Source organism: Triticum dicoccoides, chromosome 4A (genome assembly GCF_002162155.2).
Source record: "Triticum dicoccoides isolate Atlit2015 ecotype Zavitan chromosome 4A, WEW_v2.0, whole genome shotgun sequence".
In the NCBI taxonomy this organism is placed as follows: domain Eukaryota; kingdom Viridiplantae; phylum Streptophyta; class Magnoliopsida; order Poales; family Poaceae; genus Triticum; species Triticum dicoccoides.
The window spans coordinates 596,297,031-596,314,647 of NC_041386.1; the positions used below are offsets into that span (position 1 = coordinate 596,297,031).

The following is a 17,617-nucleotide window of genomic DNA, read 5'->3' on the forward strand; positions in this document are numbered from 1 at the left end:
GGAGTCCAGGGGCCAGACGCCAGGGTCCCTGGCGTTTGGGTCCAGACGCCGGGAACCCTGGCGTCTGGCCCTGGAGTCCGAGAAGGACCCTTGCCTTTCGGGTGAAACCGACTTTGTGGAGGCTTTTACTCCAAGTTTCGACCCCAAGTCTCAACATATAAATAGAGAGGTAGGGCTAGCACCCAAGAGAGATCAAGAAACACCAAGCCGTGTGCCGACAATCCTGTCTCCTCTAGTTTATCCTCCGTCATAGTTTTCGTAGTGCTTAGGCGAAGCCCTGCGAAGATTGTTCTTCAACAACACCGTCACCACGCCGTCGTGCTGCCGAAACTCATCTACTACTTCACCCCTCTTGCTGGATCGAGAAGGCGAGGACGTCACCGATCCGAACGTGTGCAGAACTCGGAGGTGCCGTGCTTTCGGTACTTGGATCGGTCGGATCATGAAGACATTCAACTACATCAACCGCGTTGATATAATGCTTCCGCTTACGGTCTACGAGGGTACGTAGACAACACTCTCCCCTCTCGTTGCTATGCATCACCATGATCTTGTGTGTGCGTAGGAAATTTTTGAAATTACTACGTTCCCCAACAAAAATATGAGAAATGAAGTGATGAAAATCAGCCCCTGCTCTCATTTATGCTCGCTTTTGTAATGGGAGGCAAGGAATGGGGATACCGGGAGAAGAAAGGATCACATGGACGGCAAGCCTCCACCACCGGCAAGTGGGGTTGCTTCACATCCAATCTCCACGGCCGCCGCCTCCATGGGGACGAACTCCCATGTTCACAACCGGGCTCCCAATCGCCCGCTGCCTCGCCGACCTTGACGACGAAGTAGTCCCTCCCTTCGATCCCATTCGCAACGGAGGCAACACCCATCCCAGCGGACGGGTCCGCGGTGAGATCCCTACTGGATTGTGGTCGCGCCTCCCCAAACCTCACCTCGGGACACATGAGAGGGCGTCGTTGCCATGGTCAGGCTTGGATGGGGAAAGGAGGCGACATAGCAGCAACGGCGCCTTCGCCGGGATTGGTGGCGACGGCGGCGGCGAGCGAGCGGGAGGACGGCGGCGGCGAGAGAGTAGGAGGGTGGTGGCGGCAGTCCATCGGTCGCCGCGACGTGAGAGGAGGATGGAGATGGGGCCGTGATCTGGACGTATGGAGCGGTCGAGAGGAGGGGAAGCAGGCGGCTGGGTTTTTCCATCGTGCGGGGTTTGGGGGAGGTCAAACGAGAGGGTTTTTTTGTGCGGGAGGCAGAGCAACGAGGGCGGATGTAGGGAGACGGGACGCGGTCGGTTGGCAGGAAAAGGAAAGCTACGCATTTTTGTAGGAAGTAGAGATGATTGATACTAAGAAAGGGAAAATCACATCAATATAAGGAAATATCCCATCAATACTTGATTGATTGCGATTTATTTTTTATATGGTAACTAATCTGATCATCATTACTTGATTGATTGCGATTTATTTTTTATATGGTAAGTAATCTGATGGGTTTATGTGGGTGATGAAGCGAAAAGGCAGGTGGGAGGGAGACGAAATAAAACCAGCGAAATAAAACCAACGGAAGTGGTGAGGCGAAATAAAACCAGCGAAAAATAACCGGCAGACTATTCACCAACTGCTCCATTAGGAGTAGAGATGACTACACATCCTCCATCACAACACCAAATCTTGGACAAATTAAGATCCAAACCAAGCAAATCAAGGGTTCCACCCAATCTTGGACAAATCTCTAAAGGGTTAGTTATCCTTTTGCCCTCACTGGTGTCTCTGTGCTCAGTTTTGCCCTCAGATGCAAATTGTGCTCAGTTTTGCCCCTAGTCCATGCACAGCTACTATGACGAGGCCAAACGGCCATATTTGAGTCCATTCCGTCCGCCAGCGTTAAGTTGTGGGTCCGGAGCTTACACGTGGGACCGCGTGGACGTGGGTCCGGAGCTGACATGTAGGCCCGTGCAACTAAATCCCCAAATCATTCGTAGCTCACTCTGCCCATCCGCTTCCCCGCCGGCCGGCTGACCTGCGCCGCGGCCGGCACTTGCGCCGCGGCCAGGACCTGCCCCGCCACCAGCTGCACGCCTACTCCACCGCTACCTTTCTGCGCCTACGCTCCACGCCTGCCTGCGATGCCCGCCACCTTCCTGCGACGCCACGGGTGGGGCGCCCGCCACCTGCTCGACCCGCGGCGCGGCCTCCTTCCGTGCGCCCGGCCGGAGCGCTCAAAGGTGGGGGGCTGCTAGAGCTATTTGAACTAGGAGGAAGAACCCTAGGCCGAAATGGAGAGCAGCGGCAACCCCAGAGTATCTGGCGAGGCAGGCATCGGGCCGGAGATCCGCCGCGTCCACAACTGGGTTCCCGAAGGGTAAGTCTCGCCTCCTGTTTAGATTGAGCTTAGTTGTGCATTAGAACACTCGATTCGAGTAGGTTTGCCCAATTAGTGTGCTGATTGCGTCTCTGTTTTTTGCCGGTTAGGATGGAGTTGCGGTTTGCTTTCTTGATGCACATTAGAAGGGACCGGTACACGTTCGATGCAAAGTATCAGAAGAAATACCAAGGAGGTTTTGATTATCGGTTGCCAATGGCTAGTAATTGGAGTTTCAGACAATTTGGGGAGGTAATTTGTAGCCAATATCCTTGGGGTTTGCTTGATGAAGTGGTATACAAATACTATGATGGGGAAAAGAAATGGGTGACAGTTAGTAATGATGAAGAGCTAGCTACCATGTTTGTTAGGCATAAAGAGAAAGATAATTTTCATGTGAGGCTGCAAGTTGATGTGCTTGATCAGGCATTTGGACCTAGGATAACGGGTGCAACATCTCAGGGAGAACCAAGTCATTGTAATGGCATCTCTAGCCAGAACAGTTCAGTTGGTGCACGGTGACGTGGTGGCTCGACAAGTGTGGGCAACAGCAGTAGGGTCCCCCTTGAAGTGGAGCATGATGACTACAATTCTGGGTTTGATGAAGAGAAGCTATATGCTGATGTTATTCGGAATTTACGACGGGCACCTCGGGCTGATAACCAAGATGAGGCTCACAATGCAGTCCATGTGGATGATGACGCGGTGGGTGAGGACAAAGACCTTGCAGCTGTTGAATGGGACCCTTTGAACCCTAATTTTGAAGAAGGTACAGTTTTTGCATCCATGAATGAGTGTAGAAATGCACTTGTGACATACTGCATCAAGATAGAACGTACTTTCAAAGTTGACAAGAGCGATCAAGTACGTTACAGAGTGCACTGTCCAACTGAGGGTTGTCCATGGAGGCTGCTCGCATCTAAAATGTGAAATAGCACTAATGTTCAGGTCAAAGTGAACCCTTTTAAGCACACATGCCAGGAATCAACCCTTAGGAAGGATACAATTAGTAGAGCCAAGTCAAGATGGGTGGCAGAAGAAGTAAAGAAGTGGGTGAAAGAAAACCAGCAAGTGGGTCCAAAGGAATTGCAGAAGAACATCAAAGATAAGTTCAAGATAGATTTACCATACATGAGGTTGTTCAATGGTAAACAACATGCTATGGATTCTATTTATGGTAACTGGCAGGAAAGTTTTCAATTGTTGTATTCATTCAAAGGTGAAGTGGAGAGGACAAGCCCAGGTAGTATTGTAGATATTGATCACCACACCGTGGAGTACACATTCAGGGGAGTGACAAAGACCAAGGAATGCTTTAGAAGGGTTTTTTCTGCTTTGAGGCTTGTCATCGGGGTTTTTTGGCAGGCAGCAGGCCTTATTTGGCTATTGATGCCACTTTTCTCACAGGGAGGTTTAAAGGACAGCTAGTAGCAGCTTGTGCAGTTGATGCACATAGTTTTGTATTTCCAGTTGCCTATGGTGTGCTAGAGACAGAGTCTGAGGAGAGCTGGACTTGGTTTTTGCATAATCTCCGCCGGGCTATTGCACATCCCAATGGGTTGGTCATTCATACAGATGCCTGCAAAGGTTTAGAAGTGGCCGTGGACAATGTGTTCCCTGGAGTAGAGCATAGGGAATGCATGCGTCACCTTGCTGCAAATTTCATGAAGAAATTCAAAGGAAAGGTGTATACCGACAATTTATGGCCAGCATCTTTGACATGCAGTGTGAAGAAGCACAACTACCACTTGAGGCAGTTATACATGAATCCCAAAGTGAAAGAATACTTGGAAACACACCACTCCAAGTTATGGGCCAGAAGCCAATTCAGTGAAGTGACCAAAGTTGACTATGTGCACAATAATCTAGCAGAGTCTTTCAATTCAACGATCCGAAAACTAATGGGTCATTATGTGGTGGATTTGCTTGACAGGATAAGGATAGAATACATGCAGAAATTTCATTATCGTGCAGGAATAGCCGAGGCAAAATTCATGGGCCACATTATCATCCCTGCCGTGATGAATGAACTGAAGCAGAAGACAACAGTATTGGAAATGAACATGACTCTTTGCTCGGGTACCACAACAGAGATATCATATTTGGATAAAGAGAAGAGGGAATGGAGATATCCAGTGGATTTAGAAGCTAGAACTTGCAGTTGTAGGCAATGGCAGATAACTGGGTTGCCATGCATTCATGCCTTGTTTTTCATCACTTCTCTCCCTGGTCCAGCAGGGAACATTCAGCAGTATGTGCATGATTACTACTCTGTTGCAAGGTTCAAAGCCACATATGCTTATGCCTTGCCTGCTATGGAGGGAAAACAACAATGGGACATGGTGGACCCTGGATTCAAGCTTTGCGCTCCAGTTCTGGAAAGAGCAGCAGGTAGACCAAGGAAGAGTCGAATCAGACCTCGCAGCGAAGGAGCTGGACTTGGAGCGAGGAAGCGTAGGTGCACAAGATGTGGTGGGTCTGGTCATTTCGGTAAGTATTGTGATAACACAGTAGATCTAGCGTTCGAAGAGAGTTTCGGTGAAGGCTTCGATGAAAATGATGGACAGCAGCCGGTTGCATCAGATGAGGATTTTGACGAGGTTCAAAATAATGATGGTCAATAACCGCATGATTTTGACGATGATCCAAGTGAGGCTCCAAATAGTGATCATGGTGATCCAAGTGAGGCTCCAAATGATGATCATGGTGATCCAAGTGAGGCTCCAAATGATGATCATGGTGATCCAAGTGAGGCTCCAAATGATGATGTTGGTGATCCAAGTGAGGCTCCAAATGATGATCTTGGTGATCCAAGTGAGGCTCCAAATGATGATCCAAGTGAGGCTCTAAATGGTGACCAACCTTCTGTTGTTGTGAGTTCTGCTAGGTATGTAAATCTTGCAAGGGTCAAATACTACTGTACATTTATGGGTCACTTGACATGATCTCATTACCCTTTATGTTTTGCACAGCTCTATGATAGGTCTGAAGAAGACGCACAAGGTACCGACAACCAAGAGGAGAAGAGAAGAAGCAATGAGCACAAGGTGCACGAGGAGCAAAGTGATGGCAAGAAGCTCAAGGAACAGACAGAAGCCCGAACGCTATATGTGAATAATTATGAAACATTATGAATAATGTTGTATTTCTGTTGGATGATGTTAGAACTATGTTTGACATGATGGTTAAATCTGTTGGATGATGTTTGAATGAGCACATGGTTTTTCCTTTTTTTGATTTTTTTGAATTTTGTTTTGCTCATTTGAATTCTGGTCAAACCTAACTTTGACGAAGATTTAAACAAGTCTAAAACATCAAAATGAAGAACTAAGCCTGGATCCTTCTTAGTCAATCCAAAATGAAGCTGTGGTGAGGTTTTTGAAATTTTCATGAAAAATGTGCTAAAATGAGGGTCCAAAGGTAGGGTAAACGGCCTCATCTCTAAGCAAGGTTTTTTTCGACCTTGTCTAAATCAGCCAAATAACTTTCCTAAACATATATTCTATATATACGGACTATGTGCGCTGGTTTTTTCATTTTTTGATTTTTTTTAAAATTTGTTTTGCTCATTTGAAATCTGGTACTCGAGATATCATACAATACACATGAACTTATCATTTAAATGTATGTAAACCTTGTTTATCAACTTAAATCGTTAGTATATGACATAAAAAGACTATGTGCGCTGGTTATTTTATTTTTCTGATTTTTATTTAATTTATTATGCTCATTTGAAATCTGGTCAAACTTAACTTTGACCAAGATTTAAATAAGTGTAAAACATCAAAATGAAAAGCTAAGCCTGGATCCTTCTTAGTCACTCTAAAATGAAGCTGTGGTGAGTCTTTTTGAAATTTTCATGTTTATTTCCCCAAAACACTTCTCTTCACTTCATACAAAAGAGTTTGAGATACTCGAGATATCATACAATACACATGAACTTATCGTTTAAATGTATGTAAACCTTGTTTATCAACTTAAATCATTAATATATGACATAAGAAGACTATGTGCGCAGGTTTTAAATTTTTCTGATTTTTATTTAATTTATTATGCTTATTTGAAATCTGGTCAAACATAGCTTTGACTTCTCCAAACCTCTCCCAAACCCCACTAACCCTAGCACTGAACCAGGACCGTTCATCTAACCCTAGCGCTAAACAAGGGCCGTCGATCTAACCCTTCTAGAAGGAATCTGTGGGGAGGGGGGCGATCCGCGAGATGCAATCTGATTGGCTGAGAGATTCTTTTTTTAACAAATATCGGGCGCGCTGGATGGACTGTTGGGCTGTCTCGTTGTCTGGGCCTGAGACCGCAGTAAATAGCCTGTCTCAGCCTTTCCAGGCCTTGCATGCATGCATGGGAGGCGGCGACGTGCATAGGCTACGACGTGGGTTTGCATGCGCGGGAGGCTGCGACGTGCAAGCATGCGAGCGAGGCGAGCGAGGCGTGCTAGGCGCGCTAGGCTAGCGAGGCCAGCTAGGTGGTTCAACGAGTCAGATGCACCGTCCGGTCAAAGAGCTATGCAGTGATTCAAATGCACGCACGCGCCCCATGCATGCATCGTTTTTGTGCAAAAATTTAAGAGTGCAAAGCTTAACGGATACACACACGTGTTCGGATTCACACACACACCGTTCTCACCCTTTTTCTATTCCTCTCCCACCCACAGGCCTATAAATGGGGTGCCTATCTTCCTCTCCACCCATAAGCCAGATCTGATCCATTCTCTCCAACTTCAGACACCCAATCGACCGAGCCCTCCCCAAGCGAGACCATGCAGTTCAACGGGCCGACCTTCAGCCGTCCGCCTGTCGTGCCGGAGCGGCGCTACCCACCGGGCGTGCTCGTGGAGAGGGAGCTCCGCGTGTGGGCTTTTCCAAGGTGGAGGGGTTCTGTCGAACTCATCCGCGCCTTCCTCAGAGCCGGCTATGCCCACCTCCCACGGGGCTCGCCAAGAGGATGTTCACCCTCAACGAGGTTCGTGACGGCGACGGCATCCTCCTACTACTCACGGTCACCTTCACCAACCCGTTTGACGCGCGCGAGCTCCTCGGCCAAGTCTTTTGGTGCGGCTGCGAGGCCATCTTCTTCACCGTCTACAACATCTACACCAACTACGAGAACATCTTCCCCACTCCAGCTGGGATGCACTCCCTTCCCTACGACGACGAGGAGGAGGAGTGAAGATGAAGACGGTGTTGAAGGGGCGAGCGCGGCCAAAGTGGAAGGAGGAGATCAAGATGAAGACTATTTCGTTTTTTATTTGTTGCTTTTCTATATTGTGTCATGTCGTGTCATGTTTCGTCATGTGTCCATGAACTGTCCGTGAACTTATTATTGTAATGGTACTTGTGTTGCATCTTATCTAAGTTATTTATTAGGGTTTATTATGTGTGTTAAAATATATCCGTGCCCAAGCATATAATTTCTTCCCTAAACCAAGTCATGAAGCTCGAGAACTTGTGGTTGTCATTCAAAAGAGGGGGTGAGAAGCCCTCCGTTTTATTCAAAAAAAAGTCATGAACTAACATGCAAATTTATTCCGAGTGCAAACATGAACTAACACTAAACCAAGTGTCACTCTAACCAAAACCATGTGGCAGTGCAAACATATGTTTTCAACCTTCCAACCCTCCAAAATTTCAGTGCAAAACAAAGGAAAACCACTCTCACGCGTGTGCAAACATTCATCACGGTCTCACTTTTTTTTTGACAAATTTCACAGTCTCACTATGTATACATTTCTTCCCTACCCATGTCAAACTCTTGCCATCTGTACTAGCGGTTACCAGCACAGCCCTAAACACCACAAACCCACGCGGTCTTGGGTTCGAGTCCCCAGCTGCACAATTTTTTTGTGCATTTTTTCACCCTTCATTTTTTTGACAAATTTCACAGTCTCACTTTGTATACATTGCTTCCCTACCATGTCAAACTCTTGCCATTTGTCCTAGCGGTTACCAGCGCAGCCCTAAACACCACAAACCCACGCGGTCTTGGGTTCGAGTCCCCAGCCGCACCAATTTTTTTGTGCATTTTCCACCCTTCATTTTTTAGACAAATTAGTTTCTACTCAATGTAATGCCCTTAAAAAATGTTCATTTATTTTGGCACTAGGTGTAAACAGAGCTGACGCACATTTTCCATGACATTTTGGTCTTTGATTTAAATCACGGTGTATTTGAATTGGATTACTTAAATTGTTATTAAATATTTAACAGCTCCAAAAAATTTCTAACCTTAATTGTTTGGCTCTGGAATAATTCATTAGCTGCATTTTATTGATCAAAAGTTTCTGAATTCTTCTTTTCTTCTCCTTTTTTTCAACATATTTAAATGTTGGTCACTTCTTCTCTTTTTTTTCAACATTTAAACAACTTTGACCAACATTTAAACTAGGTGAATTTCTCATACAATTTCAAGATTACAAATTCCTCCATAATTCATGCCTTTCCATACATTTTCAACATTACAGCCAGTGCGATTACCATACCTACAAATGCCCAAAAGTATTTGCAAATGGGTATTGGTAGTGCTTGATCTTCAAGCTTCCTAACCTTCTTCTTCAACATCCTAAGCTCAACAGCTAGCTCTCTGTCAGTGCGTGCTTCGCCCTCCATCTCTTCTTCCGGAGCTCGTGCTGCGGCCACTGCGATTTGGGGCAGCATGCGCAACCATTCGCCATGCTCTTCTTGCAGTTCATTTATCAGAGTCTTGGGCAGAGCATCGACCCAAAGAAAGAAGCATGTCACCTGCATGAACACGGAATAGATCAACCGATTGCTCAAAGATCCCGACCACGAAAATGGTGCAATTGCCTCGATTCTTACCCCATTCTCGCTGCACACGTAGAACGGACGATTGTGGTTCCTCAGTGTGTGAGAAACCCTCCGATCAACGCTCGCCCGGCACCGCGGACAGACGAAGACAGGCATCTCCACACGCGCCAGGCTCTGCATCCGCGAGGTGGTGCGGGAGCTTGCGGAAGACATGGAGCTCGGAGCTGAACGGGATCTCAACGCCGCGGCGCCCTCCACAGCTAGCTTCCCACCGCCGCGCCCTCCACAGCTAGCTTCCCACCGCCGTCGTGCTCTCGCTCTCTCGCCGTGGTCAGCGTTGTTCTCTCTGTCGCCGTGGTCACCACCGCTGTCGCCCGCTAATATAGCACACCCGCAACAGCTCTATGCTCAACGGCTCTCTGCTGGGTCCCGCAAGCCAGGCGTGCAACGGTCTGAATAAAATTGGCCGCCTCTGCCGCCTGGTCCCACCTGTAAGGCCGAGTCAAAACGTTGACCTGACGGAGACGCCAAAGTTCACAGAACGAGTCGGTGTGCATGGACTAGGGGCAAAACTGAGCATAATTTGCATCTGAGGGCAAAACTGAGCATAATTTGCATCTGAGGGCAAAACTGAGCACAAAGACACCACTGAGGGCAAAAGGATAATTAACCCATCTCTAAAATGACAACGAATTTACTGAGGAAAAGAAGGGAACGGAGGAGTTTACCTAGTAGGAGGGATTGGAGATCGAATCCACGGCTAAAATCTTCAGATCTGAGAGGGGTGTGGGGGGATCCGAATGGGGCGCCGCCGCTCCTCTCTGTTTATAGAGAGGAACTGACTGGGAGAGGAAAGAACTGCCTGGGGAGGGCTGGCCCGACGCGGCGTAAGTCGATGTGCAGCGCCTAAGCGCTAGGCGTTGCACATTACACTGTGTGGTGCCTAGCGCTTAGGCGCTGCACGGCTGGTTGTTGCGCCTCGCCTGGCCCCTGCTGCCGCAGTGGCCGGGCTTGCGGCGCCTAAGTCAAAGGCGTTGCATAGTGGAGTGCAGTGTCTGGCTGTCGGACGCCACACAAAATGGTCAGTATGTGATTTTTTTTCAAAAACAGTTCAAATCGTGATTTGATTTCGTCCACAGGTTAAAAATGTACTCAATTTGCACATCTTGACCAAATAAGTTTGAATGCTTTTGGGATCCGTGCCCCGCCTGTATTACCAGCTCTGGTCTCCCCGTAGAGGCTGGTCGCTCCGTGTATTCCGGTTACCATAGGGCACTATGCACAATGTTTAACCTGACCATGTGCAACTATAAATGAGAGAGGACGGTGACCGGTGTGCAATCAAAAATTTCATCTGTCCTGACCATGTACTTTTATGAGCCACCGACAATGTATTTCCTCCTCATGTGCAATTAAAAATACTTTGTGCGTCCTTGGTATGTTGTGTAAACTTATTATCGATCAGATTTAGGTGATTCTGTTGTTACAATATATAGAAAAGATACTTCATGGATTTTATGAGTTAAATTATTAGCAATAAAATTTAAGTGATCCTGTTAATACAGTAAATTGAAAAGAGATAATTTGAAAATCGTCAATCCGTGTACTACTTATGATTGACCAACAGCTGAAAAGGGAAGATTTAAAATAGTCAATCAGTGCCACTTGCTCCGTTTGCAAGTCCTCCATAGATTTAATTAACAACATATATTTAACATTAACATTTCTATATCATTGGATTTGTATTCAAAAGAAGTTTTGAATGATATCATGTTTAATTTAATAAATAAAACTGAAATTTTATTAACTAAATTTACATTCAAAATTTGACACAAATATGAAGATGGTTTGTGTCAAAATTTGACACAAACACAAAATTTGACATAAACCCGGACAGAGAGAGTACTTAAGATTGACGAATAATTGAAAAGGGAAGCTTTTTTCCTGATAATACTTTCGCTTGATTACTACCCTAGTAGTTGTAACATTTTTCACTTATCATTTATTACATGCCATAATCATGCCAAAATCACAATCTGCAGGTGAACAATTACTCACTGGAGAACCTCCCAATTCATCATTGGATTAATTAAAAATAGGATTAATGACACAATGCTGACTAATTACAAAGTGGATTAATCTTTAACATGGATCCCATGCTCTGAATTATTTTTGAAGCTACATGGTGAGGTGAAGTCTGAACTTTTCACCACTCACCTCCACCACCACTCATTGACCTTTCTCCATCAAACATGTGACCAAGGCATGCACAGTGTACCTTAGTAGGTTTAATTATTTTAATTGCATGCCTGTGCTACGAAGAACACAAGCCAGACACTGGTCCTGGAGATACACAGTTGTGCCACTAGTGTTTACCTACGCAACCTAGTGGCTATCCCTACCACGCCTGGCTGAGAGCATGATTAATAGTATAGCCGGTATAGCGGACTGCTGACTATATGAATGTGTCAAATTATGTATGGCCAACACTATAGTTACGTATATTATAGTGTTGGCTATAATGTTGGCTAATTACATTATTATTTTTTCTTATCTTCTCTTTTTCTCTTTTTTAATATTTATTGTATTTGCCTAAAAATGCACATATAGCTAGGCCCTCATATGGGAGCCAACTTTCCTTATTTTTTCACATCTCTCTCCTTCATAACCACTATATTAGCCACAATGTATTGCAAGCTTTATCCTCTCGTACTCTCCTTTGTTTGGGATGTATGTCAGTCACTAAGTTCACGGTGTTCTATAGCCACATGGTGGTAGGTCATCTTGTGTGCTATGTCTAAATTCACCAACCAGCAGCCAACCACTTCAAATCCAATTCATTGCCTTTCTAGTTTTGAATCTCGTCGCTATGCATTTTGTGTGCATCAAGGGCGCCCGACATTGACATGATGCCTCTAGGTCGCCGGTTTTCAGAAACCTTCAAGGAATAATGTTGTTTTTTAATGCCACCCTACATGGTAGTTCTGTTTACAAATGTTTTTACTCGCTGTTCCGTGGAATGTTTAAGTAGCACCCGCTGCTGTTGTGATGCTTATTACTAATGTATCCCTGCTAATCGAACAAGGTACCCAGGAGTCTAATTTTTTTTAACGTTGCACTACATTCTCATGTAAGCAGGCTATAAATTCACTATTGTACTTGCTCTGAGGGACAGCCAATTGACACACACGGATTATGAGGGCCATCAGGACGGCCACGATTCCGTGATCCAAGTCGCCTGTTCGCTAAAAATTCGCACCCTACTACTCCAAGCAAACTACATGAGCTTTCGGGGCCCTTTCCAAGATGGTGCCTTCATAAAGGAAAGGATACGGAACCAAAGTGTCGCCACCACTCGATCCTAGGACCAAGGTTTCCCTCAAAGCATAAAGGAGAACAAAGAGGAACCGCGACATGGCCTTCAAGAAGGGTATTCGCGTACATTATTTTTGCGAAAGGACCTCAGAATTATATTATCACAAAACAATTGTACATGACACCCCCACAAAATAAGAAATAGAAACCAGGTCCCTGGGGAACTGGCCTACCCCTGCATCCATCGCGGGCTGCTGGCGCGCCGCCGCTTCCGCTGCCGTCGCTCCCGCACAGCGACGTAATCTTGGATTCCGCAGCCGGATTGTACGCAGACGGGAAGTCAACAGCCTCGGCCTGAGAAGACCAGCACACTGGAAGGAGTGGAAGGCCAACCTTCGTTGCACAATGTTGGCGACGACACGCCGCTGAGATCCACTTGAACAGCCGACGAGATCGACCAACGCCAGGCACCAGCACCTCACCGCACCACCCCCAGAACTCCCACAACAAGAACAGGAACATCCTTGTCATGACGTAGATGGAGGCGAGGGACAAATTATCCTGTAGCTGGTCGCCGCCTCCGCAACAGCGACCACACCTGGAGAACGGGCGCCCACCGAATCGACGGATCTAGGAGCAGATAACGCCGGAAGCTCGTCGGCACCGCCGCACGCGACGTCGCTGAGATGGGGAAGAAGCTCCAGCCAATTTATTCCACTGTGCCCCCGCCACCACCACCACCTTGCCGACGCTACAAAAGAAATCTACCCTACTATGTACACGTCTAGGCCTCATATCCGGGGTCCCTTCACTCTCCCGCCGCTGAACCAGCGGCCACGCCTGCTTTTTCGCCTCTCGTACATTCCAGATCAACTAATTCTCAACCCTACTTTTTCTAATTCTTGTACTAACATGTTCTATTGCCTTCTCTAAACGATGTGGAATAAATACTCTAAATAAAATCAACTTACCAACCAATGTACATGATTGCAGTCACTAATAAATTGGAATAATGGCGGGTAGCAGCCCCAGGAGCGCTTTCCTCCATCTGGTTACGTGTTTCTCTCCCATTATTTAAGACAGAATTAAGGAACGATGGAGACCCACGATGTGACAGCTGAGGAGTGTAAATGTGCAATATCCAGCTTCTGTGCGTAGAGCGGACGAAGAAGGGAGTGCTGACTTCTGTGACCGAGCTCCTTGGAGCCCGGTATTTTAAAAAGTTCAAAAGACATATTTAAAAGTTTCAAAGAATTTTAAAAAAAAATCATGGAAACCTACATGCGTTCAGCACGAACATGTGAATAATTGTTTGAAAATAGTATGATTTGTAGGCTGTACAAAAAAACAAAATTTCAGCCTAACAACAAAGAAAGGGCCCATTTTGAAAACACGTACTTGTTTTTTTATATGCCACATGTGAAAGTATACTGTTATGAAAGTTTGCACATACGTAATATACATGTGTGCGTGTGTGCACAAAAAAAAAATCAACTGTTTCTGGGTTGTAGAAAATTGTATTTTGAAAACGAGCTCCAAGATGCTCGAGCACCATTAGCATTTTTTGCGAAGAAGGGGACTACTGGAACCAGAGAAGGAGATGGGTCCTTCAGAGCTTCTCGACCTCATTACTTTTTTTTTGCGGAAAAAATTTCCAATCTATTCATCTTCAATCATGGTAGTACAATGAACACTAGAAATAATAAAGATTACATCCAGATCCATAGACCACCTAGCGACGACTATAAGCACTGAAGCGAGCCGAAGGCGCGCTGCTGTCATCGCCCCTCCCTCGTCGGAGCCGGGCAAACCTTGTTGTAGTAGACAGTCGGGAAGTCGTCGTGCTAAGGTCCCATAAAACCAACGCACCAGAATAGCAACCGCCGCGGATGAAGAGTGTAGATCAGAAGGAACCAACCTGAAGACACATGAACGAAAACAAATGACGAACAGATCTGAGCAAATTCACCAAAGACAGATCCGTCGGAGACACACCTCCACACGCCCACCGATGATGCTCGACGCATCACCGGAACGGGGGCTAGGCGGGGAGACCTTTATTCCATCTTCAGGGAGTCGCCGCCGTCTCGTCTTCCTGAGCAGGACACAAACCCTAACAAAGCTTGAAAAAAGATCTAAAAATGGAGCCCTCCCACCGGCAAGGGCCGAGACCCACTCCGCCTCCATGGCCCTAAGGCCACCGGAGACGGGACGGACCGGCGCCGGCGCCGGCGGGAGGCGGAGAACCCTAGCTTTTTGGGCGGTGACGGCCGGCTATCCCTAAAAAATTCAGATTCGAATTCAAATACACTTTGAGAAATAAAAAAACAAATTCAGCATGAGTTAATGGTGTGACAAAAACAAAAAAGCAAAAAAATACACTATCCATATATGTGGATTTTCCTTTTTTGTTTCTCTATGTATATTTCTAAATACATAACATGTGGGTGAAAATATCCTTTATCAAAAATAACAGTGGACGTAGTATAATTTTTCCTTCCATAAATCTATCCACGAGTTAACTTAGGGCGAAATTATTGTTTTGAAAACGGAGGAACCGTATCTGGTGCCATCGAGACTAAATGCGTCATTATTGTACTAGGCAGGCTTAGTCAAAGCAAGGCTGGTTATAGTGGGAGTAACATAAGTAGTAACATAGATGCCACATAAGCAAAAATGATGATGTGTCAAGTAGTTAATGAGGAGAGAGACAAATAGAGTAACATAATATGTTACCATCATCTACCGGTTTCCAATGCTAAATAAGTCTATGAAGTAATAAATGAAGTGATGCATGACACTACATATATGTTACTATTCACTATAGAGGTAGTAACATAGACTAGTAACATATGCATGTTACTAGTTTAAGTTACTCCCCACTATGACCAGCCTTAGAGCATGGAGCAACGATTATTGTAGCTATAGGATTACTATGTCGTACTAGCAGTATAAATAGATGCCCTCCCATTCTAAACATCCATCATCCGCTTGCTTGCTGTCCGGCCAGAGCAACGATTGGCCATGGGTTCCACCAAGCCACTCCGGCTGATCCAGCACAAGAAGGAGGCCCTCTGGTTCTACAGCTTCATCTCCTTCGGCTACGACCATGTGTTCAACCCAGGCCAGTACACCGAGGACATGCGCGACATCTCCCTGGAGCATGCCCGCCTCCATAGCCGCGCCCTCAAGGTGGTCGACGTCGGTGGTGGCACTGGCTTCACCACGCTCGGCGTCGTCCAGTATGTCGACCCCGAGAACGTGACGCTGCTCGACCAGTCGCCGCACCAACTCGACAAGGCCAGAAAGAAGAAGGCCCTCAGGGGCATCAAGATCATGGAGGGTGACGCCGAGGACCTCCCCTTCCCCACCGACACCTTCGACCGATACGTCTCCGCTGGCAGGTCGGTTATGGACAATCTCCTCTCCTTAGACTTTACGTTGACACATCCAATGATCGATTCGTCTGAGTTCTTGATTTTGGCCTCCATGCATGGCAGCATTGAGTATTGGCCTGATCCGCAGCGGGGGATCAGGGAGGCCTACAGGGTCCTCAGCGCCGACGGTGTGGCTTGTATGATAGGCCCCGTGCGCCCGACGTTCTGGCTATCTCGCTTCTTCGCCGACATGTGGATGCTCTTCCCCACGGAGGAAGAGTACATCAAGTGGTTCGAGAGGGCCGGCTTCAAGGATGTCGAGCTCACCAGAATCGGGCCAAAGTGGTACCGCGGTGCCCGTAGGCATGGCCTGGTCATAGGGTGCTGTGTCACAGGCATCAAGAAACAAAGTGGGGACTCCCCCTTACAGGTACTCTCTTTAAATCAAACTAGCACATATGCTCTTGCATTGTAACGGGAAGAAAATTATCGGTTATGTGCAAGCACATTGTCCTGTAGTGAATTTAGTACGACAAAAACGCTAGTTGTCCCATCCACCAAAGCAATCAACAGTGCTACATCTGGATGGTGCCACCCGGTCGCAGGTAGCGCACGCCAGCGTCTAGAAAGAAAATTATCAGTCAGGCATTAATCACATATGTTTGTTTGTTGCAACGAAAAGGAAATAATCAATAATGTGCAAGCACAAGACCCTGTAGCGAATTCTCTACAAAAAAATGCTAGTTATCCCGTCCACCAAAATGACCCACGGTGCAATATCCGGATGGTGCCACCGGCGGCAGGGCCGGGCACACCAAAACCTAGAAATGAATGCATATCAGCCGTGCCCTTAGAAAGAAAAGAGGATAGACACAGCAGGACAGAGAGAATCGACACAGAAGCAAATAATAAAAAGTAACTAACGCAGCTACTCTCTATAATTAGACAGGGGATGTCGCTTTACTCATCAGGTCCCATTATAACTAGATGATTCCCATCTTAATTACCCTACATTTTCATCTTGTACAGCTTGGTCCAAAGGCTGAGGATGTTAGCAAGCCACATGTGAACCCCATCTTCGTCTTCTTTCGGTTCCTCATTGGGACAATATGCGCCACATACTTCTTCCTAGTGCCTATTTACATGTGGATCAAGGACAAGATTGTGCCCCAAGGCAGACCTATGTAACTGAGGATGCTGCCTGGCAGGAGGAGACAAGATCGGAGTCAATATCTGATCTAAGCCGTGAAAATACCCCTTCTGTTTCATGTTGTATTATGTATCTATACATATGTGGACAAGTATCATTGGCTCCGTGCATCAACCGATAGAGAGGCAGCTGCTCGAGGACATGGGAAACTAATTGATCAGACTTGTTTCCTGCTTATGTATCTCTCTTCGACTTGTGTGGACCCCTAAGAAGGTCCATCATCTCCGTGTACAAATAAATCAAGGAGAAGTCATTCGTTGTAACACAAAGTGCGTATATAAACAATGGAGAAGTGTACTACATCTTCTTTACATATTAAAGTATTGAAAGTTGTGCTCATTGTTAGGCAAAGTTGCGCAACATCGAAACCACGACCGTCTTTTAATACTTCGATTGAAGTCAGTTTTATCTTTTTCACATACTGTAATTTGATTTGAAGTCAATAGTTTAGGTATTTCTCTTGGTCGTGATTATTATCAAATTGCAGCCTCCATTAATTAATTAAATTAAATCTTATGAATTGGATAATGCTATTACCATTCTTAAAAGAAAAACGCCGTTGA

At 46.1% G+C, this 17,617-nt stretch overlaps 1 protein-coding gene across 1 annotated transcript; it reads left to right on the forward strand.

The window, feature by feature from the left end:
• Positions 1-15,456: 15,456 nt before the first annotated feature.
• LOC119287160 (2-methyl-6-phytyl-1,4-hydroquinone methyltransferase 2, chloroplastic-like) lies at positions 15,457-17,416 on the forward strand. Its single transcript, XM_037566685.1, has 3 exons — positions 15,457-15,871; positions 15,968-16,274; positions 16,874-17,416. The coding sequence occupies exons 1-3, from the start codon at positions 15,492-15,494 to the stop codon at positions 17,030-17,032; spliced, it is 846 nt and encodes a 281-aa protein (XP_037422582.1). The 5' UTR covers positions 15,457-15,491; the 3' UTR covers positions 17,033-17,416.
• The last annotated feature ends 201 nt before the right edge of the window (positions 17,417-17,617 follow it).